Source organism: Carettochelys insculpta, chromosome 7, assembly GCF_033958435.1.
Source record: "Carettochelys insculpta isolate YL-2023 chromosome 7, ASM3395843v1, whole genome shotgun sequence".
Classification (NCBI taxonomy): domain Eukaryota; kingdom Metazoa; phylum Chordata; order Testudines; family Carettochelyidae; genus Carettochelys; species Carettochelys insculpta.
Genome location: NC_134143.1, coordinates 42,245,892 through 42,269,972, shown reverse-complemented (window position 1 = coordinate 42,269,972; position 24,081 = coordinate 42,245,892). Strand labels below are relative to the sequence as shown.

General features: G+C 38.6%; 1 protein-coding gene across 7 annotated transcripts in view; it reads left to right on the top strand.

Annotated features, from left to right (window-relative positions):
* Positions 1-24,081, top strand: part of EXOC6 (exocyst complex component 6) — a 190,264-nt gene that overhangs the window by 138,199 nt on the left and 27,984 nt on the right. For all 7 annotated transcript variants that reach the window (XM_075000389.1, XM_075000388.1, XM_075000391.1 and 4 more), the window contains 2 exons: positions 4,350-4,491; positions 18,192-18,265. In XM_075000389.1, coding sequence (XP_074856490.1) covers positions 4,350-4,491; positions 18,192-18,265 — 216 coding nt within the window. The remainder of the gene's footprint in view (positions 1-4,349; positions 4,492-18,191; positions 18,266-24,081) is intronic.

Sequence of the window (24,081 nt, the reverse complement as noted above, 5' to 3'; positions counted from 1 at the left end):
ATTTCTCACCATGAATCTTTATTTTGACCATTGTTTTGGGGAGGAGGAATTATATAAATAGTAGTGAAATTATATATTTTTAAAATTCTCCTGGTGTTTCTTCTAGAGAAATTTTTTCATCAGTTTACTGAAAGTTGAATTTCATTAGAGCAATTGTTAACCAAAACCATTAATTAATGTGATTGCTGAAATGTTGTGTATTTTAGTTTTCTCACAGTTTTAGTGAGTTTAAAATTGCTTAATATCTTTGAAAATTGCTAATTTGAGAACTTAACTTGTTAGATTAAACAGACAAGATTTCTTATTTTCTTTTATTATTGGGGGATGGTAATTTGTGTTCTTTTATTGTTCTTGTGACTGGCAGTGAAAGCCTTATTTCACAGCTTGCAGAGAGGAACTATTGGGTAAAGGGTGTTGGTGCTCCACAAGCTATAGTCCAAAGCTGTCAATCAAAAGCCCACATAGGCTACTTAGAGAATGGGTTTTCTTACTGACTTCTCCAAATGTCGCCCCATGCTGTCTTTGATTGGCACTGCCTGGCAGGGAGGATGGATGAATCTGTCACCGACTGGTTAATTGTGCTGCCGGTCTTAGCCTGACATCAGGTCTTTGACTCCTAAGTGGCTCAATACAAAACAAATTAGCAGATTGTAGTCATATTTCTCATTCTATATGCTTTGACTTTGTTGAATGTAGTCCATAAATCATATTGACTGACACACTAGTGAATGATGAAAGCTGCTTTTGAGACAGCTAGCATGGATGTAGAAAGCAGTACCGTGAAGGTGCCATGGAAGGATGCATAAGGCTGACCCTTTGGGAATTTTCTAGGAGCCAAATGTCTCTTTACTGCAATTGTTCTTAAGAGAAAAGCTTTTGGGTACTACAGAAAGGATTTAATATGTCAGCAGATTCTTTTTTACAAGCTCCTTTGAAATATAAGAAGTTTGTCTAAGGGTTTTCTCTTTTTTACAAACTTGTATTTCAGCAAAATGTAAGGGTGGGTAAAAGTAGTTGCCTTTCAAAAAATTAGCAGGTGTTTTTGCTTCAGAATAGAGTTCTTTCCTGAAATTTGCATTGGTGAATAAAAGAATATGCTTAGCAGAGAGCTACATTTACACCTTGTGGTGATGAGATGATAGTAGTTTCTTCATAAAACTGTGGGATACCAGCAGAATGCAATAAAAAGCTGAATTTCTTCATGACATCAGATATGTTTATTTAATTTATTTTCTTGACAGAATGACTTCAAAAAACCAAAAACATATAAATTCTAAATATTAAGCATGCTTTAAAAGTAAGTGAACTAGTTTTATTCTGAAGTAGTAGTACCCGTACATTAAGATAGTATTCATGGACCCTTAAATTTCTTTTTCAGAACATCCATTTTGGAAAAATATTGAAAATAGAGATGATAAATTGTTACATTATGTGCATTGAAATATAAGTATAGTCAGACCTGATTTATCATCTATGAATTTGAAATAATTTACCTTTTCTGAAAAAAATTACTAGATTTTTAATCTTATTTTCTTATGAATAACTGTCATAACCCATGTATATTGAATTTGGAAATAAGTACATTTTAAGGTAAATCTATAAATGCGTTTAAATTAGTTTAGTAGGGTAATATCTCAGATTTTTGTGATTTGCAGATAAGTTTAATATATTTAGCCTTACTTTGTCTTACCAAGTTTTAAAAAAGGCTAGTGATTTCACTGAATAGTTGTAAATTGTGTGCAGTTAGTAAACTCTCCCCACTTATCACTCCTTGACTGTGTCATGAGAACAATAAGCCTGTAGTTCAAGTGCATAGTTGGAAGTAATTTAAATGTTAGGATGTTTGTATTTTGTCATTCAAAACAAGCATTAAATGCACATATATTGATACTTATTTGTAATAGTCCAGCAGAACTATTTCATATCATATACCTCTGTATTGTTACCCTTATCTTGTGCTCCAGTACTATTGAGACATGCCACTTTACAGCAGTTCAGAGGTTTGGTCAGAAAGGTGAATTGGAAACTTTTGTTTATAAGATACACATTATGTTCGCATATAAAATAAAGTGAACATTAAATTTTTTCCTGACAACCTATTAATCTGCTTATTCTGCTATTATATTATGGTGGCAGCATAAATAGGACATGGAGCTGATTTGATGGAGCAGTACATTAAACTGAAATGCACTAGTTGTTCCATTAAATCAAAATGACACTTCCATTAAGTATCTCAAACCTACTACATTGTAATTAAATGAATTGTGGCCCACTGGTTACCCTCCTCCTCTTTCCCCTCTCCCAATTCATATTGATGTTGTTTTGCTTGGGGAATAGAGAGCTGCATGTCTCCCAATGTAATTACTGTTGGGTTTGGGAGACTTTTAAGCATGCTGTTTTTGCATTGTTTGTTACATTCCTTGTTGGCAGTTCATCTGTTTCAGTCAAATATGTTATTTGCTCCTGCTTACCCCAGCTTTCGACTAAAAAAGTTGACATCTCACTTTAGGTATGAGGCTTGTTACTGGTCAAAGTATCCTAATGGTAAAGGGATTTTAGCTAAAGTTATTTAAAGTCCAGTGTGACATCAGAACTGAGTGAATAATGTAATATCCATGAACAAAAAGCAGGAAAAGTTCAAAGAAATTCCTGAGGGATTTGTATTTGTGTGTGTGTGTGTAGTTTTTTGATAAATTCAGTTAGAACAGTAAATTGACATTGAAAGTAAGGGAAAATATTTAGGGTCAGATTTTGCTCTCTGATATTCATATACATGCAACTCCCATTGACATGAATAAGTTGTACTTACATAGCTAAGGGCAAAACCTGTCTCTTTATCCTTTAGACATTGTTTATAAAACTTTTTAAGACCACAGAACACCAAACAATAATATGTTTTTAACGTGGAACAGCTATGAAAATTTTCTTAATTGTTTTCAGACCAAAAAAAAGAAAAACCCAACAGCAACATATACAGCAAAACCAAAATGAACTAATTGAACCAGGTATCATAGCAATGAAGTAACATTGTATGTGGTTTTAACAAGAGAAAATGTGTACCATCAGTGTATTTTATAAAAAAGTGTCAGACGCTTGCAGCACACTGCTGAGTTGGTCACAGAACACAGTTTAAGAAATACAGCTCTAGAATATAGTCTTGAATATTTTTGGCCTGTAATTATAATTATAGTAATAATTTAAATGGTAAAGTTATTAATACTTGAGCTATGTTACAAAATAGATTGTATCATTAATAAAGATCATTACATTAACACATATTTATTTAAAAGTACATTAAATCACAAGCATACTGCAGCATAAAATTACAATTTAAAACAAAGCCCTCAGTGTTTTAAAAATATTGAAACATTATGGATAAAAGATACCCCTAGTCAGGTAGTCATAATGAATAATTGTTTTGAAATTCCACCTTAATAGGTCATCCATCTGAAGTGCAACTTTTGTATTATTTGTTTTCAAATTAATATATTTGATTAAATAGTGTAGCATGTTCATAGCTGAATTTGTGCTTTGTTTAATTAATCTCTGGCAATGAGAAATCATTTCTTTTGAAGGATTATTAAAAAATTCTAATGAAAATGTCAATAACAGTATTGTGATTAAAAAAAAATTTTTGTTTTTTACACCAAACAGCTACTTTTCAGTTTATAAGTAGTGGATTTCCAAGGACCATTATTTGCACTGTCAGATACTTAGAAAGATTATGGACAGGCTTGACATTCAAAAGTAGCAGACTTTTGAGCTCAAAATCAAAACTTTAAGATTTCTGTAATAATGAACTATCGCGGTAAAATACCCAGGTAAAAGCAAATGCTTTTATTCTATTGTGTGTGGTGCTAAACATATGCAGTGTGTCGATTTCCATTCCAGTTTTCATTGTGTTCAAAAATGTTGTCATAAGGTTAACAGCATATTTTAGCAAGCAGTATTTCTCATAACAATGTTCCAGTCTATACATGTGAAACAATATTTGGATTTGTCTAGAAGTCCAAAAAAATTACCAAGTCTTGTTTAATGTGTGTTTAGGTTGTGTTTTATGTCCCCTAAAGATTTATATATATTCAAAACTGAAAAAATTGCATCAGATAATTTTTCATTACTCATTCAGTGTCTATTCTAAGTGTAATTGTATTAGGAATCTGTGTGTGTGTGTGTGTGTGTGTGTGTGTGTGTGTGTGCATAAAAACAAAGTAATACATGCCATTATTTTGTGTGTGTGTGTGTGTGTGTGTGTGTGTGTGTGTGTGTGTAAAACAAAGTAATACATGCCATTATCTGGTGGTGTATAATTTGCTTGCTATTTTACAACTTGTTACCTTTTTTATCAGGGAAAAGTGGCCCAGACAGCTTGCATGTCAGCCTGCCAACATCTTTCAACATCACTAATGCAGATGCTATTGGACAGTGAGTTAAAACAGATAAGCATGGGAGCCATTCAGCAGTTTAACTTAGATGTCATACAGTGTGAATGTAAGTAGAGAATTCTGAATGTTATAGTATTTTGTACGTTTCATTGTAATTACATTGATGCTAAAAATATTTTTATATGTAAGCCAGATAGTAGCTTTTCTGTAACACATATACATTGTCTTTTGGTTATACTTTTATTTCACCGCTATGTTAAAGTACAGGCTGAACCTCTCTAGTCCAGTACTCTCTGATCCAACAACATCCATAGTCAACATGATTTTTCTTAGCCCGATGTCCATTTACCATGGGTGTGGCCAAGTCCCATAAAGTTTGTTTGCAGCTACCATTCCTGGCTCTCAATGTTCTGTGCTGTTATTTAGCTGTAATTTACCCCAGATGTCTTCTAAGACCCCAGTAAGCAGTGGAAGTGTTGGAAATGCTGCTTTGACAAGACTCACCTTCCACAGACTGGCAAATTTTCTCATTCCGCACCAGTCATGTCCTGAGGGTGCTGGACGAGAGAGGTTCAACCTGTACCTTTTTCGGTTATATAGATAACAGAAAAATAGTTTTCCAAATGAAGTTAAATTGCTTAAATGAAAATATTAACTTATCATATTTTAATTTTAAAGGGTATTAACTATTCTGGACCCAAAAATGTTAACAGATGGTTTTAAATAAAGACCCTGACTATTAAAACACCTGGAAAGCTTTTTAGTGAAATTAATCATTGCTTAGGTTGAATTGTCTTTTTGCTGCTGCTTCTAGTAGCATAATAATTGCTTTTGTAAGACAAAGCTATAATCTACCATAAAATTACACACAAAGTACTATGTTAAAAGGACACTGCAGTTACATAGTCACCCACTGAATACCTAGGAAGTGTGAGGACACTGGTTGCCTGTACAACTTTAATTAGCTCCCCTTACACATTATGAGACCATCTTTAATTATATGATCACATGCTGTGTTTTCTGCAGATCCTGTCTCATTCAATGTGCAAGATAGGTGATGCTCAATTAATGAGCAGCTGTTCAATATTTTTTCTTATCCTCATTTTTCAGGGTGTGATCCCAAACTTTATTTACTATTGACGTCTTGCTATAAATACAAAATAATAATAAATCTCATACACTTTTTGTGGCACTCATTGATATACTTGTTTGATTGCTTCAGAAACATTAATTAATTGTTCTTCACAACACCTCTATGTGAGGAGTGGATCTTTATTCCCATTTTACAGATGGGGAGCTGAGGCATAGAAGGGTTAAGGTCAAAAGTCCACACTAACTTGGGAGCCCAACTTATGCATCTTTGAGACACCCAGGGCCCGATCTTTTAGGCTGTGTCTACACTACAAAAATAACTTCCAAGTTGCAACTTGGAAGTTGAGCATCTACAAACACCCCAGGCTGAAGTTAAACTAGAGCACTACTCCATTCCCAGGAATCGAGTAAGGACTTCAAAGTAAGGGAAAATATGTGTAGACTCTCTGCTGGCTCCTTTGAAGTAGTGCCTAACTTTGAAGTTAACTTCAAAGTTAGTTCCTAGTGTAGACACACCCTCAGAGTACTTGGCTTTATAGAGCATTGTAAATAGTTAAGCATGCCTCCCACTGACTTCATTTGCTGCTCTGAGCACTCAGTAGTTCTGAAAGTCAGACCCAAGGGTCTCAAGATGTACACCTAGGAAACAAGAAATACTCAATTAATGACCACCAAGGAAAAGTAAGGTTTAAGTGACTTGCCCAGCATCACTTAGCAATTCTGTTTTAGGGGCAGGGTTAGAATTTAGTTCTCCAGATAACGTTCAGCTTCCTTAACAATGGGACTATCCTTTCTCCCCCTGCAGTCCCTCACCCTTGCTCACTAGACATCTTTTAATTTCTGCAACTGGTGAGATGGATGTCATACAGACAACAGAATAGATCCAGCCTGTGTACTAAATGAGGCAGGTAGCCTGTGGAAATCAAGTAGCTGAAGACGGTATTTACATGTATACGTACAAGAAGACAACAGGCAACCTTAATTCCTAAGTTTTGAAAGCTTGATTTTACAACCTTAACTATTAATGCAGTTGTGTATAATTTCTGAGGTTTGTTTTAAAAAAGCAACTGAAAAAACAAATATGTAGCATCATGTTGACATCCACATGAATCACCAGCAGGATTGGAACTTTAGCTCCAGGGCTGAGACCTCTGTCTCGTATGCTAATGTAATAACTGATAGCTATGGTGGGTTGTTGATCGTTGTGGACCAGCCCTAGAGGAGGATAAGAAACACAGTTTGCCAGTGGGTTTCGTAGATTTTTGTTAGCAAGTGAGGAATGGTGAGCCTCAGGAAACTTGGATACTATTTGCAATTCTGGAAGATATTGTGCTTTAAAGGGCGTATATTCTTCTGCTTGTTCTCCCCGAACTCGACTACTTCTACCCTATTCTCACCAGTCTGTCCTTGTCACAGTCCTGGATTCCTTCCCTTCGAGGGCTCCTTATCTTGGTTCATTCTTCCTTGCTTACCCAGCGCTAGTTTCTATTCCTTAGGCTTTTTGTGCTAATCCCACTATCTTTACTAAGCCAGTCCCAGTCTCCCCATCCAAGTTCTCCTCCCTGAATCCTGTTCTTCTCATGGGCTCCCAGTCTTCTTACCCAGTCAGTTCCAGCCTCCCCACTTCTATTTCCTTCCTCAATGTGTCCCAGTCCAACACACCTTCTCCTCCTCTCCTTCCCTTCTTAGCCCCAGTGCCACCAGGCTCCATGTTCCAGTCTAATGTTTTTCCTCTCCCACAATCTGTCTCTTGTGTCTTCTGTGTTTGAGACAGGCAATTTCTCTTCCAGGATCTCTGAGGAAAGAAAAAGAGGAAAAACACTCTTTGTGCTCTCAGTTCTGATACCAGCCCAAAGCAGCTGACAGTGGAAGTTCCAGGGTTAAAGCAATGTTGAGTTGCTCTCTGGGGATGTTGCATGCCAGTCTTCTCGACACAAGGAGCTGTCAGATGATGGAGCAAGAAATTTTTAGATATTTTGGGTGCTAATCTCTTAAGAGGCCTTTGCAGCGAATATGCAAACTAAGATTTTTTTCCAGAGGCTTATAAATTGATTAAATTTGGACAGACTTTGGAGAGGTACATCAAAATGCACATCTTGATCCACGCCACTCCATGCCAAATTTTAAATACCTATCTTCAAAACATGGTTGCACTTGAGTGTTTCAAAGGAAAAGTTACCTCAATTTTTTAAAAATGTCTAAACATATTTTCCCTAGTGCTGTTCTAAAAATTGGTGGAACCATCGAACAATTGGAAGGGACCTCAGGAGGTCATCAGGTCCAGACCCTGTACTCATAGCAGAACCCAAGCACCATTTAGATCATATCTGACAGATGTTTGTCTAACCTGCTCTTAATAATTTCCAGTGATTTCCACAAGCTCCCTAGGCAATTTATTCCAGTGTTTAACCAACCAGTCTGGAAGCTTTTCCTAATGTCCAACCAAAAGCTCCCTCTCTGCAACTTAAGACCATTGCTTCTTGTCATATCATCAGAAGTTAAGGAGAATAATTTTTCTCCCTTCTCCTTGTTAACAACCTTTTTAGGTAGATGAAAGATACTATCATGTCCCTTCTCAGTCTTCTCTGTTTTCAGACTAAACAAACCCAATTCTGTCAGTCTTTCCTCATAGGTTTTCTACATCTTTAATCATTTTTGTTGCTCTTCTCTGGACCTTCTCCAGTTTGTCCACATCTTTCTTGAAATGTGGCGCCCAGAACTGCACACACTACTGCAATGGAAGCCTATTTTGTGCAGAGTAGAACACAAGAGTCATTTCTCATGTCTTGATGTTTGTTTTCTGGGATGCATTGGATGCACTGGAACTGGTCCCAAAACTGATCCTTGTGGAACCCCACTTGTTTTGCCCTTCCAATATGACTGTGAACCATTAATAACTGCTCTCTGGGAACAGTTATCCAGCCAGTTATGCACCTACCTTATAGTAGTCCATATGCATTGTATTCCCCTAGTTTATTGATAAGAAGGTCATGAGAGATGGTATCAAATGCTTTATAAAAGTCTAGGTATACCACATCTACCACTTTCCCTTTATCCACAAAGCTTATTGCCCTATCAGAGAAAGTCATCAGGTTGGTTTGACATGATTTGTTCTTAACAAATCCATGCTGACTGTTATTTATCACTTTATTATCTTCTATATGTTGCAAATGGATTCCTTAATTACTTGCTCTATTACCTTTCCTGGCACAGAAGTTAAGCTGACTGGTCTGTAGTTTCCTGGTTTGTCCTTATTTCCCTTTTATAGGTGGGCATTCTATTTGCCTCTTTCCACTCTTCTGGAATTTCTCCTGTCTTCCATGACTTTTCAAAGCCTCAATCAGCTCCTTCAGTACTCACATGCATTTCTAGCATGCATTTAATCAGGCCCTGGTGACTTGAAGACATCTTTCTTGTCTAAGTAATTTTTAACTTGTTCTTTTTCCTATTTTAATTTCTGAACCTATCTCATTTTCTCCAGCATTCACTATACTAGGCATCTGATCAGCTCCAACTTTCTTGTTGAAAACCAAAACAAAGAAGTCGTTCAGAACCTCTCTCATTTCCCAGTTTTCTGTTATTGTTTTTCCCTCTTCATTGAGTAATGGTCCTATTCTGTCCTTGGTCTTCCTCTTGCTTCTGATACATTTGTAAAATGTTCTCTTGTTACTTTTTACATTTCTAGCTAGTTTGATTTCATTCTGTGCCTTCACCTTTCTAATTTTGCCCTGACATACTCGTGTTATTTGTTTACATTCATCCTTTGTAATGTGACCTATTTTCCACTTTTTGTAGGATCTTTTTTCATTTTTAGATCATTCAGGATCTCCTGATTAAGCCAACGTGGTCTCTTGCCATATTACCTGTCTTTTCTATGCAGTGGAATAGTTTGCTCTTGCGCCCTTAATAATGTCTCTTTGAAAAGCTGCCAAATGTCTTCAGTTTTTTCTCTTAGACTTGCTTCCCATGAGACCTTAGCTACAAAGTCCCTGAGTTCGGTGAAGTCTGACTTCCTAAAACCCATTATATTTGTTTAGCTGTCCTTCTGGCTACTATTCCTTAGACTCATGGACTCTATCATTGCATCATCACTTTCACCCATTTTGGCTGGAACTTAAAAAAAAAAAATCAATGAAGTATTTTTCCAAATTGGAAAATTCTAACCCAGGCAGTAAAAGTTTCTCAAAATTATGAACTGAAAACAACATCTGTAGTGGGTATGCTAATAATGGGTAGTGCTATCAAACCCAATTGATCATAAAATGTAACAAGGCTTTTTGATTCAGAAGTTGGAGGCAGTTATATGATTTCTAAAGTGATACTTACTATGACTAAAAATGTTGCCCAGAGAGCCTTTACATATAGTATACTGGAAGTTCCAACCATTCAAGAGACTACATTAGATTAAACAGAACTATATTGTGATATATTTCACATTTCTGTGTGGAAAAACCTTAATGGAAAGTGTTTTGTTACATTCGGTATTAGTTCTATGTGATTTTAAAAAAAATGTTTAGGATTTTTGCTTTATTTTTAGGGAAGTTTATTTCAATTTGTCATGGGAGGTCCTGAGGAAAAAAAGAGAATGAGGAGCCCTGCAGGGAAATGGGATTTTGACCCCAAAGACTGGATGGCTTTTTATGTACACCACTAGCTTTCCACTCCCTTTCTTCCTGAAAAGTTATACCTGAATATGAAGACAGTGATAGTGTTTCTTTTTTCCCTTAGATACTCACACAACATAATGACCTGATCATTGCCTGAGACCCAAAGTCTAATCCTGAGAAACTTCTCAGTCGAATATTATTTTTTACTTTTTTCTAAACCAATTGAAGAATCTTGCTTTTAATCAGGACAGTGCCTCTAGAAGTTCTAGTTTTCTTGCTATTGTCTTGCTCAAAAACCATGAGGTTAGAATTTTTTCACGTTGAGCAGTCTGATTATTAATTTTTACATAACTTAAAATTAGCCCAGGTCTTCTAAGTTTCCCCCCAAAATTAACTTCAGTGAGTGGAGGGATAACTCAATGGTTAGAGCATGGGCCTTGTAAACCCAGGATTTTGAGCTCCACCCTTGAGGGGGCCTTTCAAGGATCTGTGGTAGGTTAGATTTAAAAAAAAAAGTGTTAGGGATAGGTCCTTCTGTGAGTGTAGGAGACTGGATTCAATGACCTCTTGAGGTCCCTTTCACTTCTATGAGATGTATTTCAGAAGTAGGAGAGCAGTATTTTAATGGGAACTCTTTTCATGATTAACTATAATGAACAATCCCAGATGCCTTGTTGCATTTTCTTTATATAACTATCGGTAAAATTTTAATTCTTTCTGCAATGTTTTTAACATAAAATATAACAGTTTCTCTGCAAATCTGTTTGATCAAATATATTTTCTTTGACATGTTTAGCAACAGCTAAATAAGAGTTTGTGTAATGTTTGCTGAGTAAGTATGTTACAAAAATACCATCTAGCAGTGTTTGGAAGAAGTGGGTGGGCAACACAGTCCGCCCAGAGAACACTGTTGTGAGAACTTCATTCATAAGGTCTGTCACAGACACATTCCAAGCATCGCTGTGCTGGCTGTGATTTATGTTCTTGCTCATCACCCTCATCCAGCTTTATTCTTTGACATTTGGGGATTAATGGCTATGATGGTGACATTTCCATTAGCACTCGGGATGTGCAAATAATTCACACATGGCAGGTAGCTTCCTACTGTATTTGATAAATGGATTTGAGGTTTTACTGGTATAGGAAGTGAAAAGAATACTAAATGCATTCTGAATTTTAAAGTTTTCAGGTGTAATGCAGATAGTTCAGTGTTACTAAATAGCCATTTTAATTATTTTAATTGTTAGCAACATTCTGGAATGTAAACATTTGTTCTGATTTTAATGTTTTTTTTATTCTTTTAGGTTTAAAAGTAGACTATTATGTAAACTGGAGATGGCAATAACAGTGACAAAAATTTATTTCCTATAAAATTTGTTCTCTTAAAAAAATCGTTAGTGAATTTCATGTTTGGAAAAGATTCTGTAGTAACCTCCCTGGAGACTGAAGTTTTGTTAGTCATAACAAGAACAGGGACTAGTGGTTCCTATGGGAATGAAGGAAGAGTTCTTATGGCATGCTGTGAAATTTCCCAATCCTGCATTGCCTTCTGCGTATCCATACTGCTTTACATTTTAAAGAGGCAGATCAGCAGAACTCAGAAGTGAGGTTACTGATCCTGATTCCAGGGAACAGAAGGAGCAGATAAGATTGCCTGGTTGCTTCGAAATGAAGTTCCTCTGGTGCAAGAAGAGAAAATAATGTTGCCAGGCCTCCCCATTTCCAAGGAGACCAGTGTGTGAGAAGAAAGAGGAATGTTAAAAATGGCCTGTTGTGAATGCTCTGTTTCCAAGAGAATTTTTGTGGGTGGGAGTTTGGGGGATTTAACCTTTAAGTTTTGGGTTTTAATTCACAGCATAGATCGTGGTCTTGCATGAGTTCTTATTAGAACTGATGTAGGAATTATATTCCCTATGTATTATACAACGTGAAGTGTATTTTGCAGTCTTTTATATCTCTGGTTATCTGCAGCTAGTATGGATAGGAGAACTTTACTATTTCTTGGACTGTTGTCTGATTATCATTTTAAGAGTGGTCACTGAGGCCTGTTCCACAAAAGCCACAGAGAAGTCCTCCTACTTGTGCCAAATTATGAGCATCCTAGAGGGAAATGGAGCACTCAGTCACTTTCCAAAGATAAAATTCAAAAGCTGCAGCAGAACTTTCCCTGCAGATGGCAATGCAGTGGAGTGGTAAGAGTAGCAGGTCTTTGCAGACGTGGTTCTTGGTGGAGAACAATCAGAACACAGCAAAAGTTTCAGGAAAGCATCCAGACTTTTGGATTTTTTGACTTTTAAATACGTTAGATGTGTACTCACCACTAATCTGTATATAACCCCAGAGGCAGTGAGACCATGTACCAGGGAGAGTGAAGTCTCTGCTCTACAGTCAACTCAGCATTGAGCCCATGCCCTTAATGAAGCTTGGGAGCAAAGGAAAAATAATTTGCAATTATGTAACTAAAAGCTGGATGGTAGAAACGTATGGAACAGTGGGCCAAGTTTTAAGACTGAGCAGACAGCTTCAACTTTGGTATTTTCTCGTGTGAAAGTTTTGTTCTATTAACTAACTTTTGTACATGCACGTGGATGTGCATTTAAATAATAAGTCCTCAGGAGTCTCAACTCTTTTAGATTCTCCAGGCCATGCTCAGCATACCACGTGGGGCTCTGAATTTCTCAGTTTCCCCAGCAACAAGTGCTCTCTGTGCCACGCTCTCATCCCCTGCTGTTTCAGGGATGTCATGCAACACATGCCCATTCACCTGCCTCATGCCTGGGTTCGGTGTCTCCCATCTCTTTCCCCCCCAACACTATTCCTCTGTTCTCCCCCCACACACCTGAGAAGAGCTCTGTGTGCCCCCTTTACCCTTCTCTTTCTCCCATAGTAAAGTCCATCTTCTCCTCTCTCTCAGGGGGTCTGCATGCCTCCATGCCAGGGGACTCTGGGAGCAGCCCCCCTTTCCCTCCACATTCAGGCCCATGAATCCCTCCTGCCAGGGAATCTTTGTACTCCCCTTTTCTCCCACACTTAGTGCCTCCTCCCCTATCTCTCACCCTCCCATACCCTTCTTCCCTCCCACTCTTCAGCCTCCCGTCTCTTACCAGAGTGCCCCATTCTCTCCTCATGCCAGGGTCTCTATGCAAGCTCCAATTACTGTCATCCCCTCCCCCCTATTGGGAGGATGGGCAGAGATAAAATAGATGGATTGTTATGCTGGAAAGTATTAATTGGTGCTAGGCACCAGTTCTTTGACCTAGAGGTGCTCGAAGCTGTGGCTCTGCCAACAAGATGGCAAGGGCTCTGTGTGCCCCCCGCATGTCTCCCCTTCTGGTTTTCCAGTTTCCCCCCAAATCAACAGGATTCTGGCTCCTCGATGCCTGGAGTGCTTCCCAACATTTTTGAACTGATTGGACGTGGGGTTCAAATGTTATTGTGTTATGTGCAGACACAGAAATGCCACTGAGCTGAGCCATTAGGCTTCACAAACTCAGCCGATAAGTACATCAACTGTAATTTTAATGTAATTGTAAGACAAAAATCATCTCTGCTATGCAGAAATGTAGGTTCTTTGTAACAGTTAACAGTGATAATACTGGGCCTCTCTATATCTAACAACATGCCTACTGTTTATTTGATTTCAAAACATCTTTACCCATTAACAATCTCTAAGCATCTGCAACTGTCACGTCACATCTATGTTCAGTGTTTAAGACTGCAAATTCAGCATTTACTCTGAGAGCTTAAATGAACAGTTTGCACTTATGTGACAGAAACTGAAATTTGCATAGATGCCCAAGGTCAGAAATTAATGGAGAACAGCTCTTTTGTCACCTTCACAACATGGCTCCTCAGATTATAACTCAAGACAGCAAAACTGTAAATTGTTTTTTAACGCCAGAACATGAAGATTTAATGCCAAATCCGCACTCCTACCATTTCAGCATCATAGAGGCATTAGCAGCTCTGCAGCACTGTTGGACTTCACAGCTGCTCAAACACATCCTGAGGGGACCTGCCCTAAGATTATCAACTAACACTTTAAAGTCACCACCCAACCCTGCCCATTGAATGCATGACTTCACTCTTCCCCTAAACTGCCAGGAAGGATGACCTCAGGAGAGTTTGCTCCAATACAACTTCCCAAGAGAAGGACTTCTACTTTTTGTTCAGCCAATCCACTCAGTCAAACAAGTTTGGTTACAATTTGCAGGAGCTAATGTTTCCCACTTCTTATTTACCATGTCACCAGAAAGTCAGAAGGGCCATTCCCCTCACACTTTTGTAGCCAGCATTGCAAGGTATTTATGTGCCGGATATGCTAAACATCTGCATGCCCCTTCATGCTTGTGCCATCTTTGAAAGGAAGTGCTTCCACGCCGGCAATGCTTGTTAAAAATAATGTACTAATTCAATTTGTGACTGAACTCCATGTGGGAAAATTGTAAATACATGGTATTCTGTTATTGTTTAACAGCACAATTAATCGTGTGATTAATAATGATTAATTTTTTAAACACACGTTAATTGTTAATCAAATTTAAATACATCGATTACTGTTAACCAATTGCACTAACCAACAGTGAGTGAACCATGGCATATGACTTGCCACACATTTCTTTTGGGCTTGAAATAGGAAATATCTGTTTTAAAAGAACGATTTTGTTAATGAAAACTTTGGTTAGTGAGAATTAAAATAATTTTTCATGTACATTTATGTATTTGTCCAAAATAATAAATTCTGATACAGCTTTATTGTCCAAAAATTTAAGTAAATTTTTTACAAGTGTTTTGGTAATAATCTTTAAATGGCCTCAAGAAAGGGCCTTGATCCTTGACTGGTATCTACCTTCTTTTGTAAAATGCTCTGGCATCTGCTGATGAAAAATGCTGTGTCAAAAATTTGCAGAATTTTTTATGACCAGGCAAATATATTATGTTTACTCTCTTTCTTGAAAACAGTTAAGCCATTTTTATTTGAATATTATTTTTAAAAGATTTTTATTTTTAAAAGTATTTAACAGTTTGACAGAAGCTGAGAACAAACCTCCTGAGTATTAACCAGAAAGAAAAAAAAACAGAAAGTGATCCATTAGAATTGAAATCTGTCTGCACCCTTAAATGGATTTGTTACTATATGTGCTACTTAATAATTAAATAACAGTAACTTAGTGTTCGGTATGAGCACTATATATGTAAGACAGCAAGACCAAATTTTATGGATATAAGAACCTATCCTAAAGTGAGAAGAACAGACTTGCAAAAAGCTAAACAGATTTTAAAAGCATATCCATATAACATTTAGTAATAGTTGTATTGATTGTTTTGTAATATTCTTATTTGTCTGAACATCTCTAGTACAGCTGTGCTACATGTCACAAGGCTAACATTTGGTGGGAAGATCATATTCAGGTTGTAAATGTGCCTTTGGTAGTGCAATGGAAACTGTGTGGGAATGTCAAAGTTATATAGGTTTCTAAAATGTATTTTGTGCATAGACACTGAATTTTGTAATGGGACCATTTATCATTCTGTGCATGCATATGTAGTTAGCAATGTTCATTGACATTTCTGGGAACGCGTGTGGGTAAGACTTCTGCCTCCTGCTATACAATAAGGGTACGTCTACACTGACGAGGTGGTCAGCTCACTGGTGGTCCATATTCCGGGGTTCAATTTAGCATGCCCAATGGGAATGCGCTAAATCAAACTGTCCTGGTGCTGCCCTCAACCCCAGTATTCCTGGCAGCCCTGAGGAGTAAAGGAACTTGATGGGAAAGTTTCTTCTGTTGACTTCACAGTATGTGAATGGCAGCAAAAATTGATTTTAGAAAAGTCAACTCACGCTATGCAATCTTCGTGGCTGGATTTGTATATCTAATATTGATTTTACCTCCTAGTGTAGTCCTGGCCTAAGTGTGGGTGTAAATGTATGGAGACAGGACTTCTCTGGAGTCCTGTCTTTTTCCATACTATGTAGAAAGGTGTGTATGGAATGAGGCAAGCGATTCTGCCATTGTTGACTGGTTATATTCAGCAGTCCAGAGCATTCTCCTGACATCAAGCAAGTAGCTGAATATGGGGGAAAGAAAACCTTCACATTTCTGTTTTACAAAAATATGACTTTCTTTATGTAAAAGCAGAGTTACAGGAATTTTAAGAGAAAAAGGCACTTAGAAGTCAGGAAATGGCAATGTTAATATGCATGCAGAAACAAGTCTGTGGACAACTTGAAGCAGTTCTTGCCCCGAGAGCTTAGAGTGTAGAAGTGACTGTAACAAGAAATACAAGAAGGATGAGGGAAGAGTGATAAGATCTTGTGATCCAATAGCCTTGAAACATAGACAACTTTTTGGCTCTGATTCATTTAAGTTTTCAAAAATGTGTCAAACCCACTGCCTTTGCTTTTCTTTATGATTCCCACTTCCAGAAAGTCCCTGTTTGTTTCCTGCCTCTTCTTTACTTGGTTTATACAATAGACTGTGCTCCACTTCCAATCTACTTAGTTGCTTTGTAAAAATATAAGCCATCCCTGCAAACCCTGCAGCTGATGCGTCCCCTCCTCTTTGGGCACTTATCCCAGCCACCAATGGTTTTCCCACTCTCTTGCTGTCCAGAGGGGCTAGGCTGAGATGGTAGGAATTCCATTGATCATATATGAAGCACACACTTGATGTCTCTGTGGTCTACGTCTGTGACAGTGCCACCAGGGACTTAGGCATTCCTCCTGCATCCAAAAGTCAATCCCACAACCCCACAAACAGCCCTGAGTGTCTGGAACTGCTGACTCATTGGGGCACCTGGGCTCGCCCTCCTCCTCCATTGCTACTGTTGTTGGGACGGCTGAGGTGTGCTGCTGGGGTCGTGTGCCCCCGAAGTCCTAGCTCCAAAAGGGGACAGAGAGAAGTGAATTTGCACCTGGTGGTGGTGGGTGCTGCTGCTGCACCCAAGAGCTGGCCTAAAATGGCCATTCCTGCTGGATGGTCTGTCCAGGGCTTCAACCCATGTGGTGCTTCTGAGAGAAAGGGAAGAAACTGCTGGGGCATTGTGCCCAAAAAGCTCCACAAGGGGGTGCAAAGGGAGAAGCAGAAGTGATTTAGCTGTACGTTGATACACAGTTGGTAGTGACAGCTGCTTTCTCCTTCCTGAAGGATTCATCATCTTCCACTAGACAATGTTAGTTAGATTAGATCATCCACTCTCCCTTTTCCCTAATTTTGAGGGGGGTTTGTGTTGCATCTTCTTGTGGATATTTTTTGTTCATTTTCAAGTTCCTTTTAACTTTTATTTTACAAACACAAAACCTTAAGTAAGCTGTGCCCTTTTTCTGCTTTCTCTCATTGACTTTATTTTAAACTGCCATAAAAATTAGTTAATTAGTTGTTTAAAAGAAATCTATCTGATGGTTAGAATGCTTTAACCGTGTTAATCATTGGTTTGGCTTTGATCGTACATTGCACTGAAATTGTACAGCTAGTTTTTTAATATATGTTTAAATCTTTTCTTTTTTTTTCTTTTTTTTATAATTTTAAACATATTTCACCTTCTCATTTTGACAACCTACTCTGGGCTTTTTAAAGAGCAAAATTCCATCATGAAAATAATTTGTTAAGGGCATGAGTAGACATTCCACCTCCGTTCTGATTATGGTGGTTAGAAATTTCCCCTTGTTGTCAGCACATTAAGCTAACTCCCACCTAAGTGTCTACCTTTTATGGCTGTTTGGCTAGAGGTGAGAATTTTATAGAGCAGATGCTGTGATAAAAGCAGATGTTTAAAAATACGTTGACAGCCCTGGAATTGGTATTGTTTCAAATACTTTTGCAATCATTCACCTCAGGACAAAAGTGTAAAGTCTGTTGTTCATGTGATTAGAGTATTATTGCTGGTTTTGAATTTTATGTGGGATAAATGTACCATAATTGAGGATTATAAGAGTTTAAAATGAGGGTGAATGTGAATTAATGGTTCTAGTCTCTTTGATTTCTGTCAAAATAGTTAGTCTACTCCTTTGTAATATCCCACATTTGTAACGAAGAGAAATTAATGGCTTTTGTTTGTTGTTTTTTCAATTCTGCTTCCTTAATATTTTAAACTTTGCTTACAGTGTTCGCTAGTTCTGAGCCTGTGCCAGGATTCCAGGGGGATACCCTGCAGTTAGCTTTCATCGACCTCAGACAAGTAAGAAATTAGTTGTTTTTTATCCTATGAATTACCCCTTTTTGATTTGTGAAGTTGTTACAATTGAATGATCTTTCATGGTTTTAGATTTCTGAATGTAACCACTTTTGAAAAAACAAAACAAAACCAAGCAGTTATTTTAAATGGTATTAGTGAGATTCTTTCTTATGAGTTAGTATTAGTCTATTTCCCCAACATAATCGTAGGGGACACTGGGCTAGCAGAGGTGCCATCTTATGGATAAAATGTGAAATTGAGGTCCTTGCAACTTGTCAAGATCCCATGTCACTTTTTATGCAAGAGTACACATGTTGGTATTCTGGCCTGATTCCATTTTAGGCAATTACCTTCTGCCTACAGAATTACATCCTGCATTTTCAATTTGACATAGTGCTGTTTCCTACGGCCTGTCCTAAACTGTTGTGTAACATTGTTTCACCCTGTTAAACGGTTAGCACATTCCACTCTAGAATGGCTGATTTCTAATGCTATGGCCGCTTACATTTTAAATGTCTTCACTGACAGTCTCCAACCTCCTGTCTTGGGAAGACTGTTCCACAGATCTCACCACAAGAAATTTTTCCACACTGACTCTTACCTATCTTCATTTTATCTCATTGCTTCTATTTCCTGTTCTCATTAGTGTGTGCACTACTATCAACTCTTCTTCTTCCATTTTCTTATTTGCTAACGAGCAAAAAACTGAGGAGGAGGCAACTTTTTCAGTGGTAAAGTTAAAAGGTGTAGGGTGAAATTCTAAGTTCACTTGCTCAGGTTTACATACAGAGTGACTCCTTTGTAATCAGAGAAGTTACGGTGCTGTAAATCTCAAACAAGTGAGCATACAACAGGAACATGATGTCTGTAGATAGGAGAAGTGGAGGAAGAATTTCAGAAACTGCAGTCTGATGTATGGAAATGTAGTTCTCCTTTTAGTATTCTATGTTAGATGTCCTGGATTAAGAAGTAGACTTCATCCTTTAGATTTTTATATCCTCCCTTATTACTAATGTTATCGGTGATTAAATGCCTTCCACCTTGTACCACAGTCTTTGTACTACCGTATGCAGTTCAGTTGAAGGGAAGAGAGGTTTAAAGATTTATTGTGGCCCAACTTCTTTGCAACTTTCATTATCCTAAATGCTACGAATCTTTGGAAAACCTACATTTCTTTCAGGCAAAAAGTAATTTCCAGCTGTGCCGAAGCGTGTGACGAGCATGTATGCATTTATTAGAGGAAATAAGTAATATTTTTGCATCAGTTCTTGAATATGCTAGAAAATTACTTATGATACTGTTTATATGTGATTTAAATTGGGCTTGGATTAGTAACATGTGACTAGAATTCTTTCATGCTGTATAATATTTCATATAATGACTTTTGCACATACCGAGAAGCTACTATTCATATATTTTATAAGCAGCAAAAGTTTAGGCATTTAGCTTTATTAGCTTGTTACTGAACCTCTTGGTGTAGAAGTTACCTATTTATTTTAGTTTTTCTTTTATATTTCTTGTACGTCTCATGAGAAACTCATGGGGATGCAAGTATTCATAAAGAATGACAGTTACCTTTTAGTAAGCATTTAACACTGTTTTCCCTCTTCCTTTTTTGTCATCCGTTTCTCACTTAATAGGGTAGATGACAGTTCTTTTCAAGAAAACTTAGAAAGGCAACATAGCCTTTTTCAGAAACTTCTTATAAAAGGTCATGCTTCTGTTTTTTAGTTTGAATTTGATACTTCTTCATGAATTGTAGGATATGAAAGATAAGGAAGTAGGTCCGCTGGTCAGGTTTTACCTGCCCACCCGGACTGTGCCCTGAGGTCAAGCTCCTGATATTTGCTGTTCAGTACAGAGGAGCTGATGACAGGTAGGGGCTGATACAAGGGGGAAAGCTTCAACAATATCAAAGCTAAAAGGCAGGAGAATTGGGACTCAGTGAGAGACTGTAGCTAAAAGATGGATCAGCAGGCTTGCCCTCTTTTTAAAAAGTAGCTGACCTGTGATGGAAAAGACTTTATCATCCTGCCAATCACATGCTTGCTAATGGAAGCCAGTTATTTCAACAACCGCTTGCTCCCTCTATGTCCTATCAGGTCAGTGTATAAAATTATCAAGGAGAGGCAGTGTAGGGTTGGAACACCCTGCCACAGGAAATAAATCTAACGTATAAGGAACCAGCTTTGGAAGAACCAGGAGGATAGCTAAGCTCTCATGTTTACTGTGATGGTTCCAAGGAGCTGACTGGGCAGGAGCTGCTTCTAAAGAGCACACTGAAAGTGCTTTCCTCTTAGCAGTCCCTGATCTGCTCTCTCCTTTCCAGTAATGGTGCTGAATATTCCGTCTCAGTACTCACATCACAAGCTCATTTCCCCCACAGCTCTAGAAGAAAAGCTAGTAAGAAGAGCTGCACCTAGCAGCAGCAGCTTTCTGTGATCAAACCCCATTCCTGTTCCTGGTTGTGGTGTTCTCATTTTCTTACTGTGTCCTCCTGCAAATACTAGACTGTGCTTTTATTCTTATACCCTTTCTATCAGAATGAGACCTCAGCAGCTTCCAGCAGTGCATTAAGTAACCTGCATGTGTTGAATATGATTCTGTCATTCTCCCTTTCTCCTTTCGTCTCTCAAGGGACAAAGTTGTGTGTGTGAATTTTCTTCCAACTTGTGTTTATTTTACTTCCGTGTCTTGTGCTGTGTGTTTATTCGTGAAGCTAGGGCAAAGAAGTATGCCTTGAACTTGGGCTGGTAAGTGGTGAGGTTTGTAGTGGTTCTTAGGGCTTACCTATACTTCGATTTTTACTTATTTTATTTAGTATCCTTGAAAATATTTGTATATTCCAGGGGGCAGCAAACCCCCGGCATGGGTGCCAAGAGTGGCATGTGAGCTGGGACCTCAGCCCTGCCTCTCAGTCCTGCTCCTCCTCCCAGTTGCACCTGGGAGCTTGCTCAAAGCCATGCTGCCTGTGGACTAACAAAAAAACAGCTAATGCTACTAACCACCACTTAAACAGTAAAGCTCTGTGTATGTATATATTACTGAAGCTGTTGTAGGTAGGACTGCTAGGCTATGTCTGCACTGCAGAGTTATTTTAAAACAGCTATTTTGAAATACAGTAGGGTCTCAACATTCACAAACCTAAGGTCTGTGAATTCAAGTATTCACGAGCGGCCACGAGCGGCCACTTCCCCTGGGCTCCTGGGTATGGAGCGCTGCTAGCCACCACTTCCCCTGGGACTCTGGGCAGGGAACGCCATCAGCCGTGGCTTCCCCAGGGCCCCAGGCAGGGAGCGCTGGCAGCTGCAGCTTCCCCAGAGCCCTAAGCAGGGAGCACCAGCAGCTGCCTCTTCTTCTGGGCAGAGAACGCCAGCAGCTGCATCTTCCTGGGGCCCCACGAAGGAGTGCCAGTAGTCATGGCTTCCCTGGCAGGGAGCACTGGCAGCCACGCCTTGCCCAGGGCTCCAAGCCCCCATGCTGGTGAAATTCAACATTTGTGAGGGTTCTCAACATGGAACTCTCGTGAGCACTGAGACTCTACTGTATCTTATTTCGAAATAACACAGCAGCATTCAAAATATATTTTGAATTAGCACCCAGCTATTTCAAAATAGGATTTCTGGACACACAGCTGTTTTGAAATAGTACCATTTGTTGCCATTGTGACTTATTTTGAAATGGTGCTATTCTGTGTCTTACCAGTGCCTATTTCTAAATAGCTATTTTGAAATAGGCATTATTCCTCATGGAATGACATGTACTGATTTCAAAATAACGCACCCACTATTCCAAATTTATTTCAAAATAGCATGCATGTAATATAGGCGCAAGCAAAGTTATTTCAAAATAATCGCTGTAATTTCAACATGTATCTGTAATGTAGATGTAGCCTTAGTGACTTCAAAAAGTATCACTGGCACTCAGACCCACATAGACGTCTCAAAAGGTCAAATTTCAGCACTCCGCCTCAGAAAGGTTGCGAGCACCTGGTTGTCATTCTTTCAAGAAAAGAAGGGAGAAGACAGGAAGTTTAAAAAAAAAAAAAAGTTGGTAGTGGGAATGCACCAGGAAGGGAATGCTGACCATGGGTTACATACTCTTCTTGCCAAAAGAAGTTATGAAAATATTTATGTTAATTGTTGCTATTTATATCTCTAATAAGGTGTGCATAGCATTTTACAATACCAAAAAGAGGCAGTGTCTGTCCAAAGGAGCTTATGTACTAAGACGGGACATTACAATGATAACAGCTAAGATAAGAATAGGAGTAAAGGAAAGTTTTATGTGAAGACCATGGAATTGTTGATCTTTGTATATAACTTGTTGGCTAAAGGAAAGGAATCACCCCTTCAATTGAATGGGGAATTCAAAAGTCAGCTAGAGTTAATGGAGTGATCAACATGCAGGTTGAAGTTCCAAGGGTGGCAGACTGAAAGGAGAGGAGGAAAAGGAAATCAACATTGCTGAATGAAGATGTAGGAGAATTATATAAAATGAATGCAGAGGAGCTGTATGATGTGTAACTGAAGAGAGAAAGGGAGTGGCAGAAATGAAATGAATTGGGTTGAAAGGGAAAGAATAGGAAACAATTATAATAAACATAATGCCATAACTATGGTGCTGTGCATCACAAACTAGCCCAATTACTAACCTGTTCCCAAGAAAGACAGAAGTTGGAGACCAATCCAATTGAGAGAAGACACAATCATTGGGTGCCACATACACCCATGCCAACTGGCACCAAATAGTCATTACTGTTGCTAGCTCTAGGACTCCAGTGCATACTCCCAGATTCAAACTTTTGTCTAATGCCCTGCCACTCAGCTACCCTAGGCCCCAGGTCAGCACTTCAGACTTCACAAACTGCACCTCCAGTCATTTGCCAACATTCCCTCAAAGAGCCACCCCAATTGTGGGTATTCTAGGTTTCGAGGTAGATGTGAAAGGTGGTTTTGTGGGCATGCACGAACCTGTGTAAGTCTGCCTCCCCTCAGTTTCTTTTCAGTGACCAGCCTGAGACGTGGAGTTCTACTGTCTGCTGTATTGAGCTCCCCAAATTGCTCCCAAGATTGAGATAATTCCACTACCATCAACATACTTTCTCTAAACCTTGGGACTCAGAGCCCTTCAGGAGAAAGGCAAGACCACAGAATAGAGGTCTCCAAACCCTACTTCTGCCCAATAAGCCCCTCCCTCTAACAGGCACTTTGGTAACTTTGTCAAAGGCATCATGCAGTTCTCTCCACCAGATCGCATGCTGTCGCCATCCCTCGTTTGGAAACTGACTATCCCACTACCTACCTGCCTGTGCAATGCTTTATTTCAGACAAATGGATGGTGGCGTCTTCAAAGTGTGCTACTCTATCCACTTCCATTCTGTTCCATCTTTCCTCAGGGACCCTTTTCATGAGGAATTCCTAAAATAAAAAGTTCATTCTGTCCTTCTTTGAGAGGATTAGAACTGGTCACACCCAGGTTCATTGGAAGAGGGTTCTATTCCAATTACTAATCAGTTTCCAATAAAGACAGAAGTTGGAGACCAGTCCTCAACCTCAGGAACTTGAATAGCTCTGTCCTACCACAATAGTTCAGAATGGTGGCATTAGTTACCATAATTCTATCCCTAGATCCAGGAGAGGTTCTTTGCCCTCAACCTACAGGATGCCTAATTTCATGTATCCAAGCCCCACTCCTACAAGCATTTCTTAAGATTCATGTTAAGGGCACATCACTATCTAGTTCTCTGTTTCAGATTCTCCACATCCCCAGGGCACTCACATAGATGTTCTCACTGTTCCCATGCATGGATAATTGAA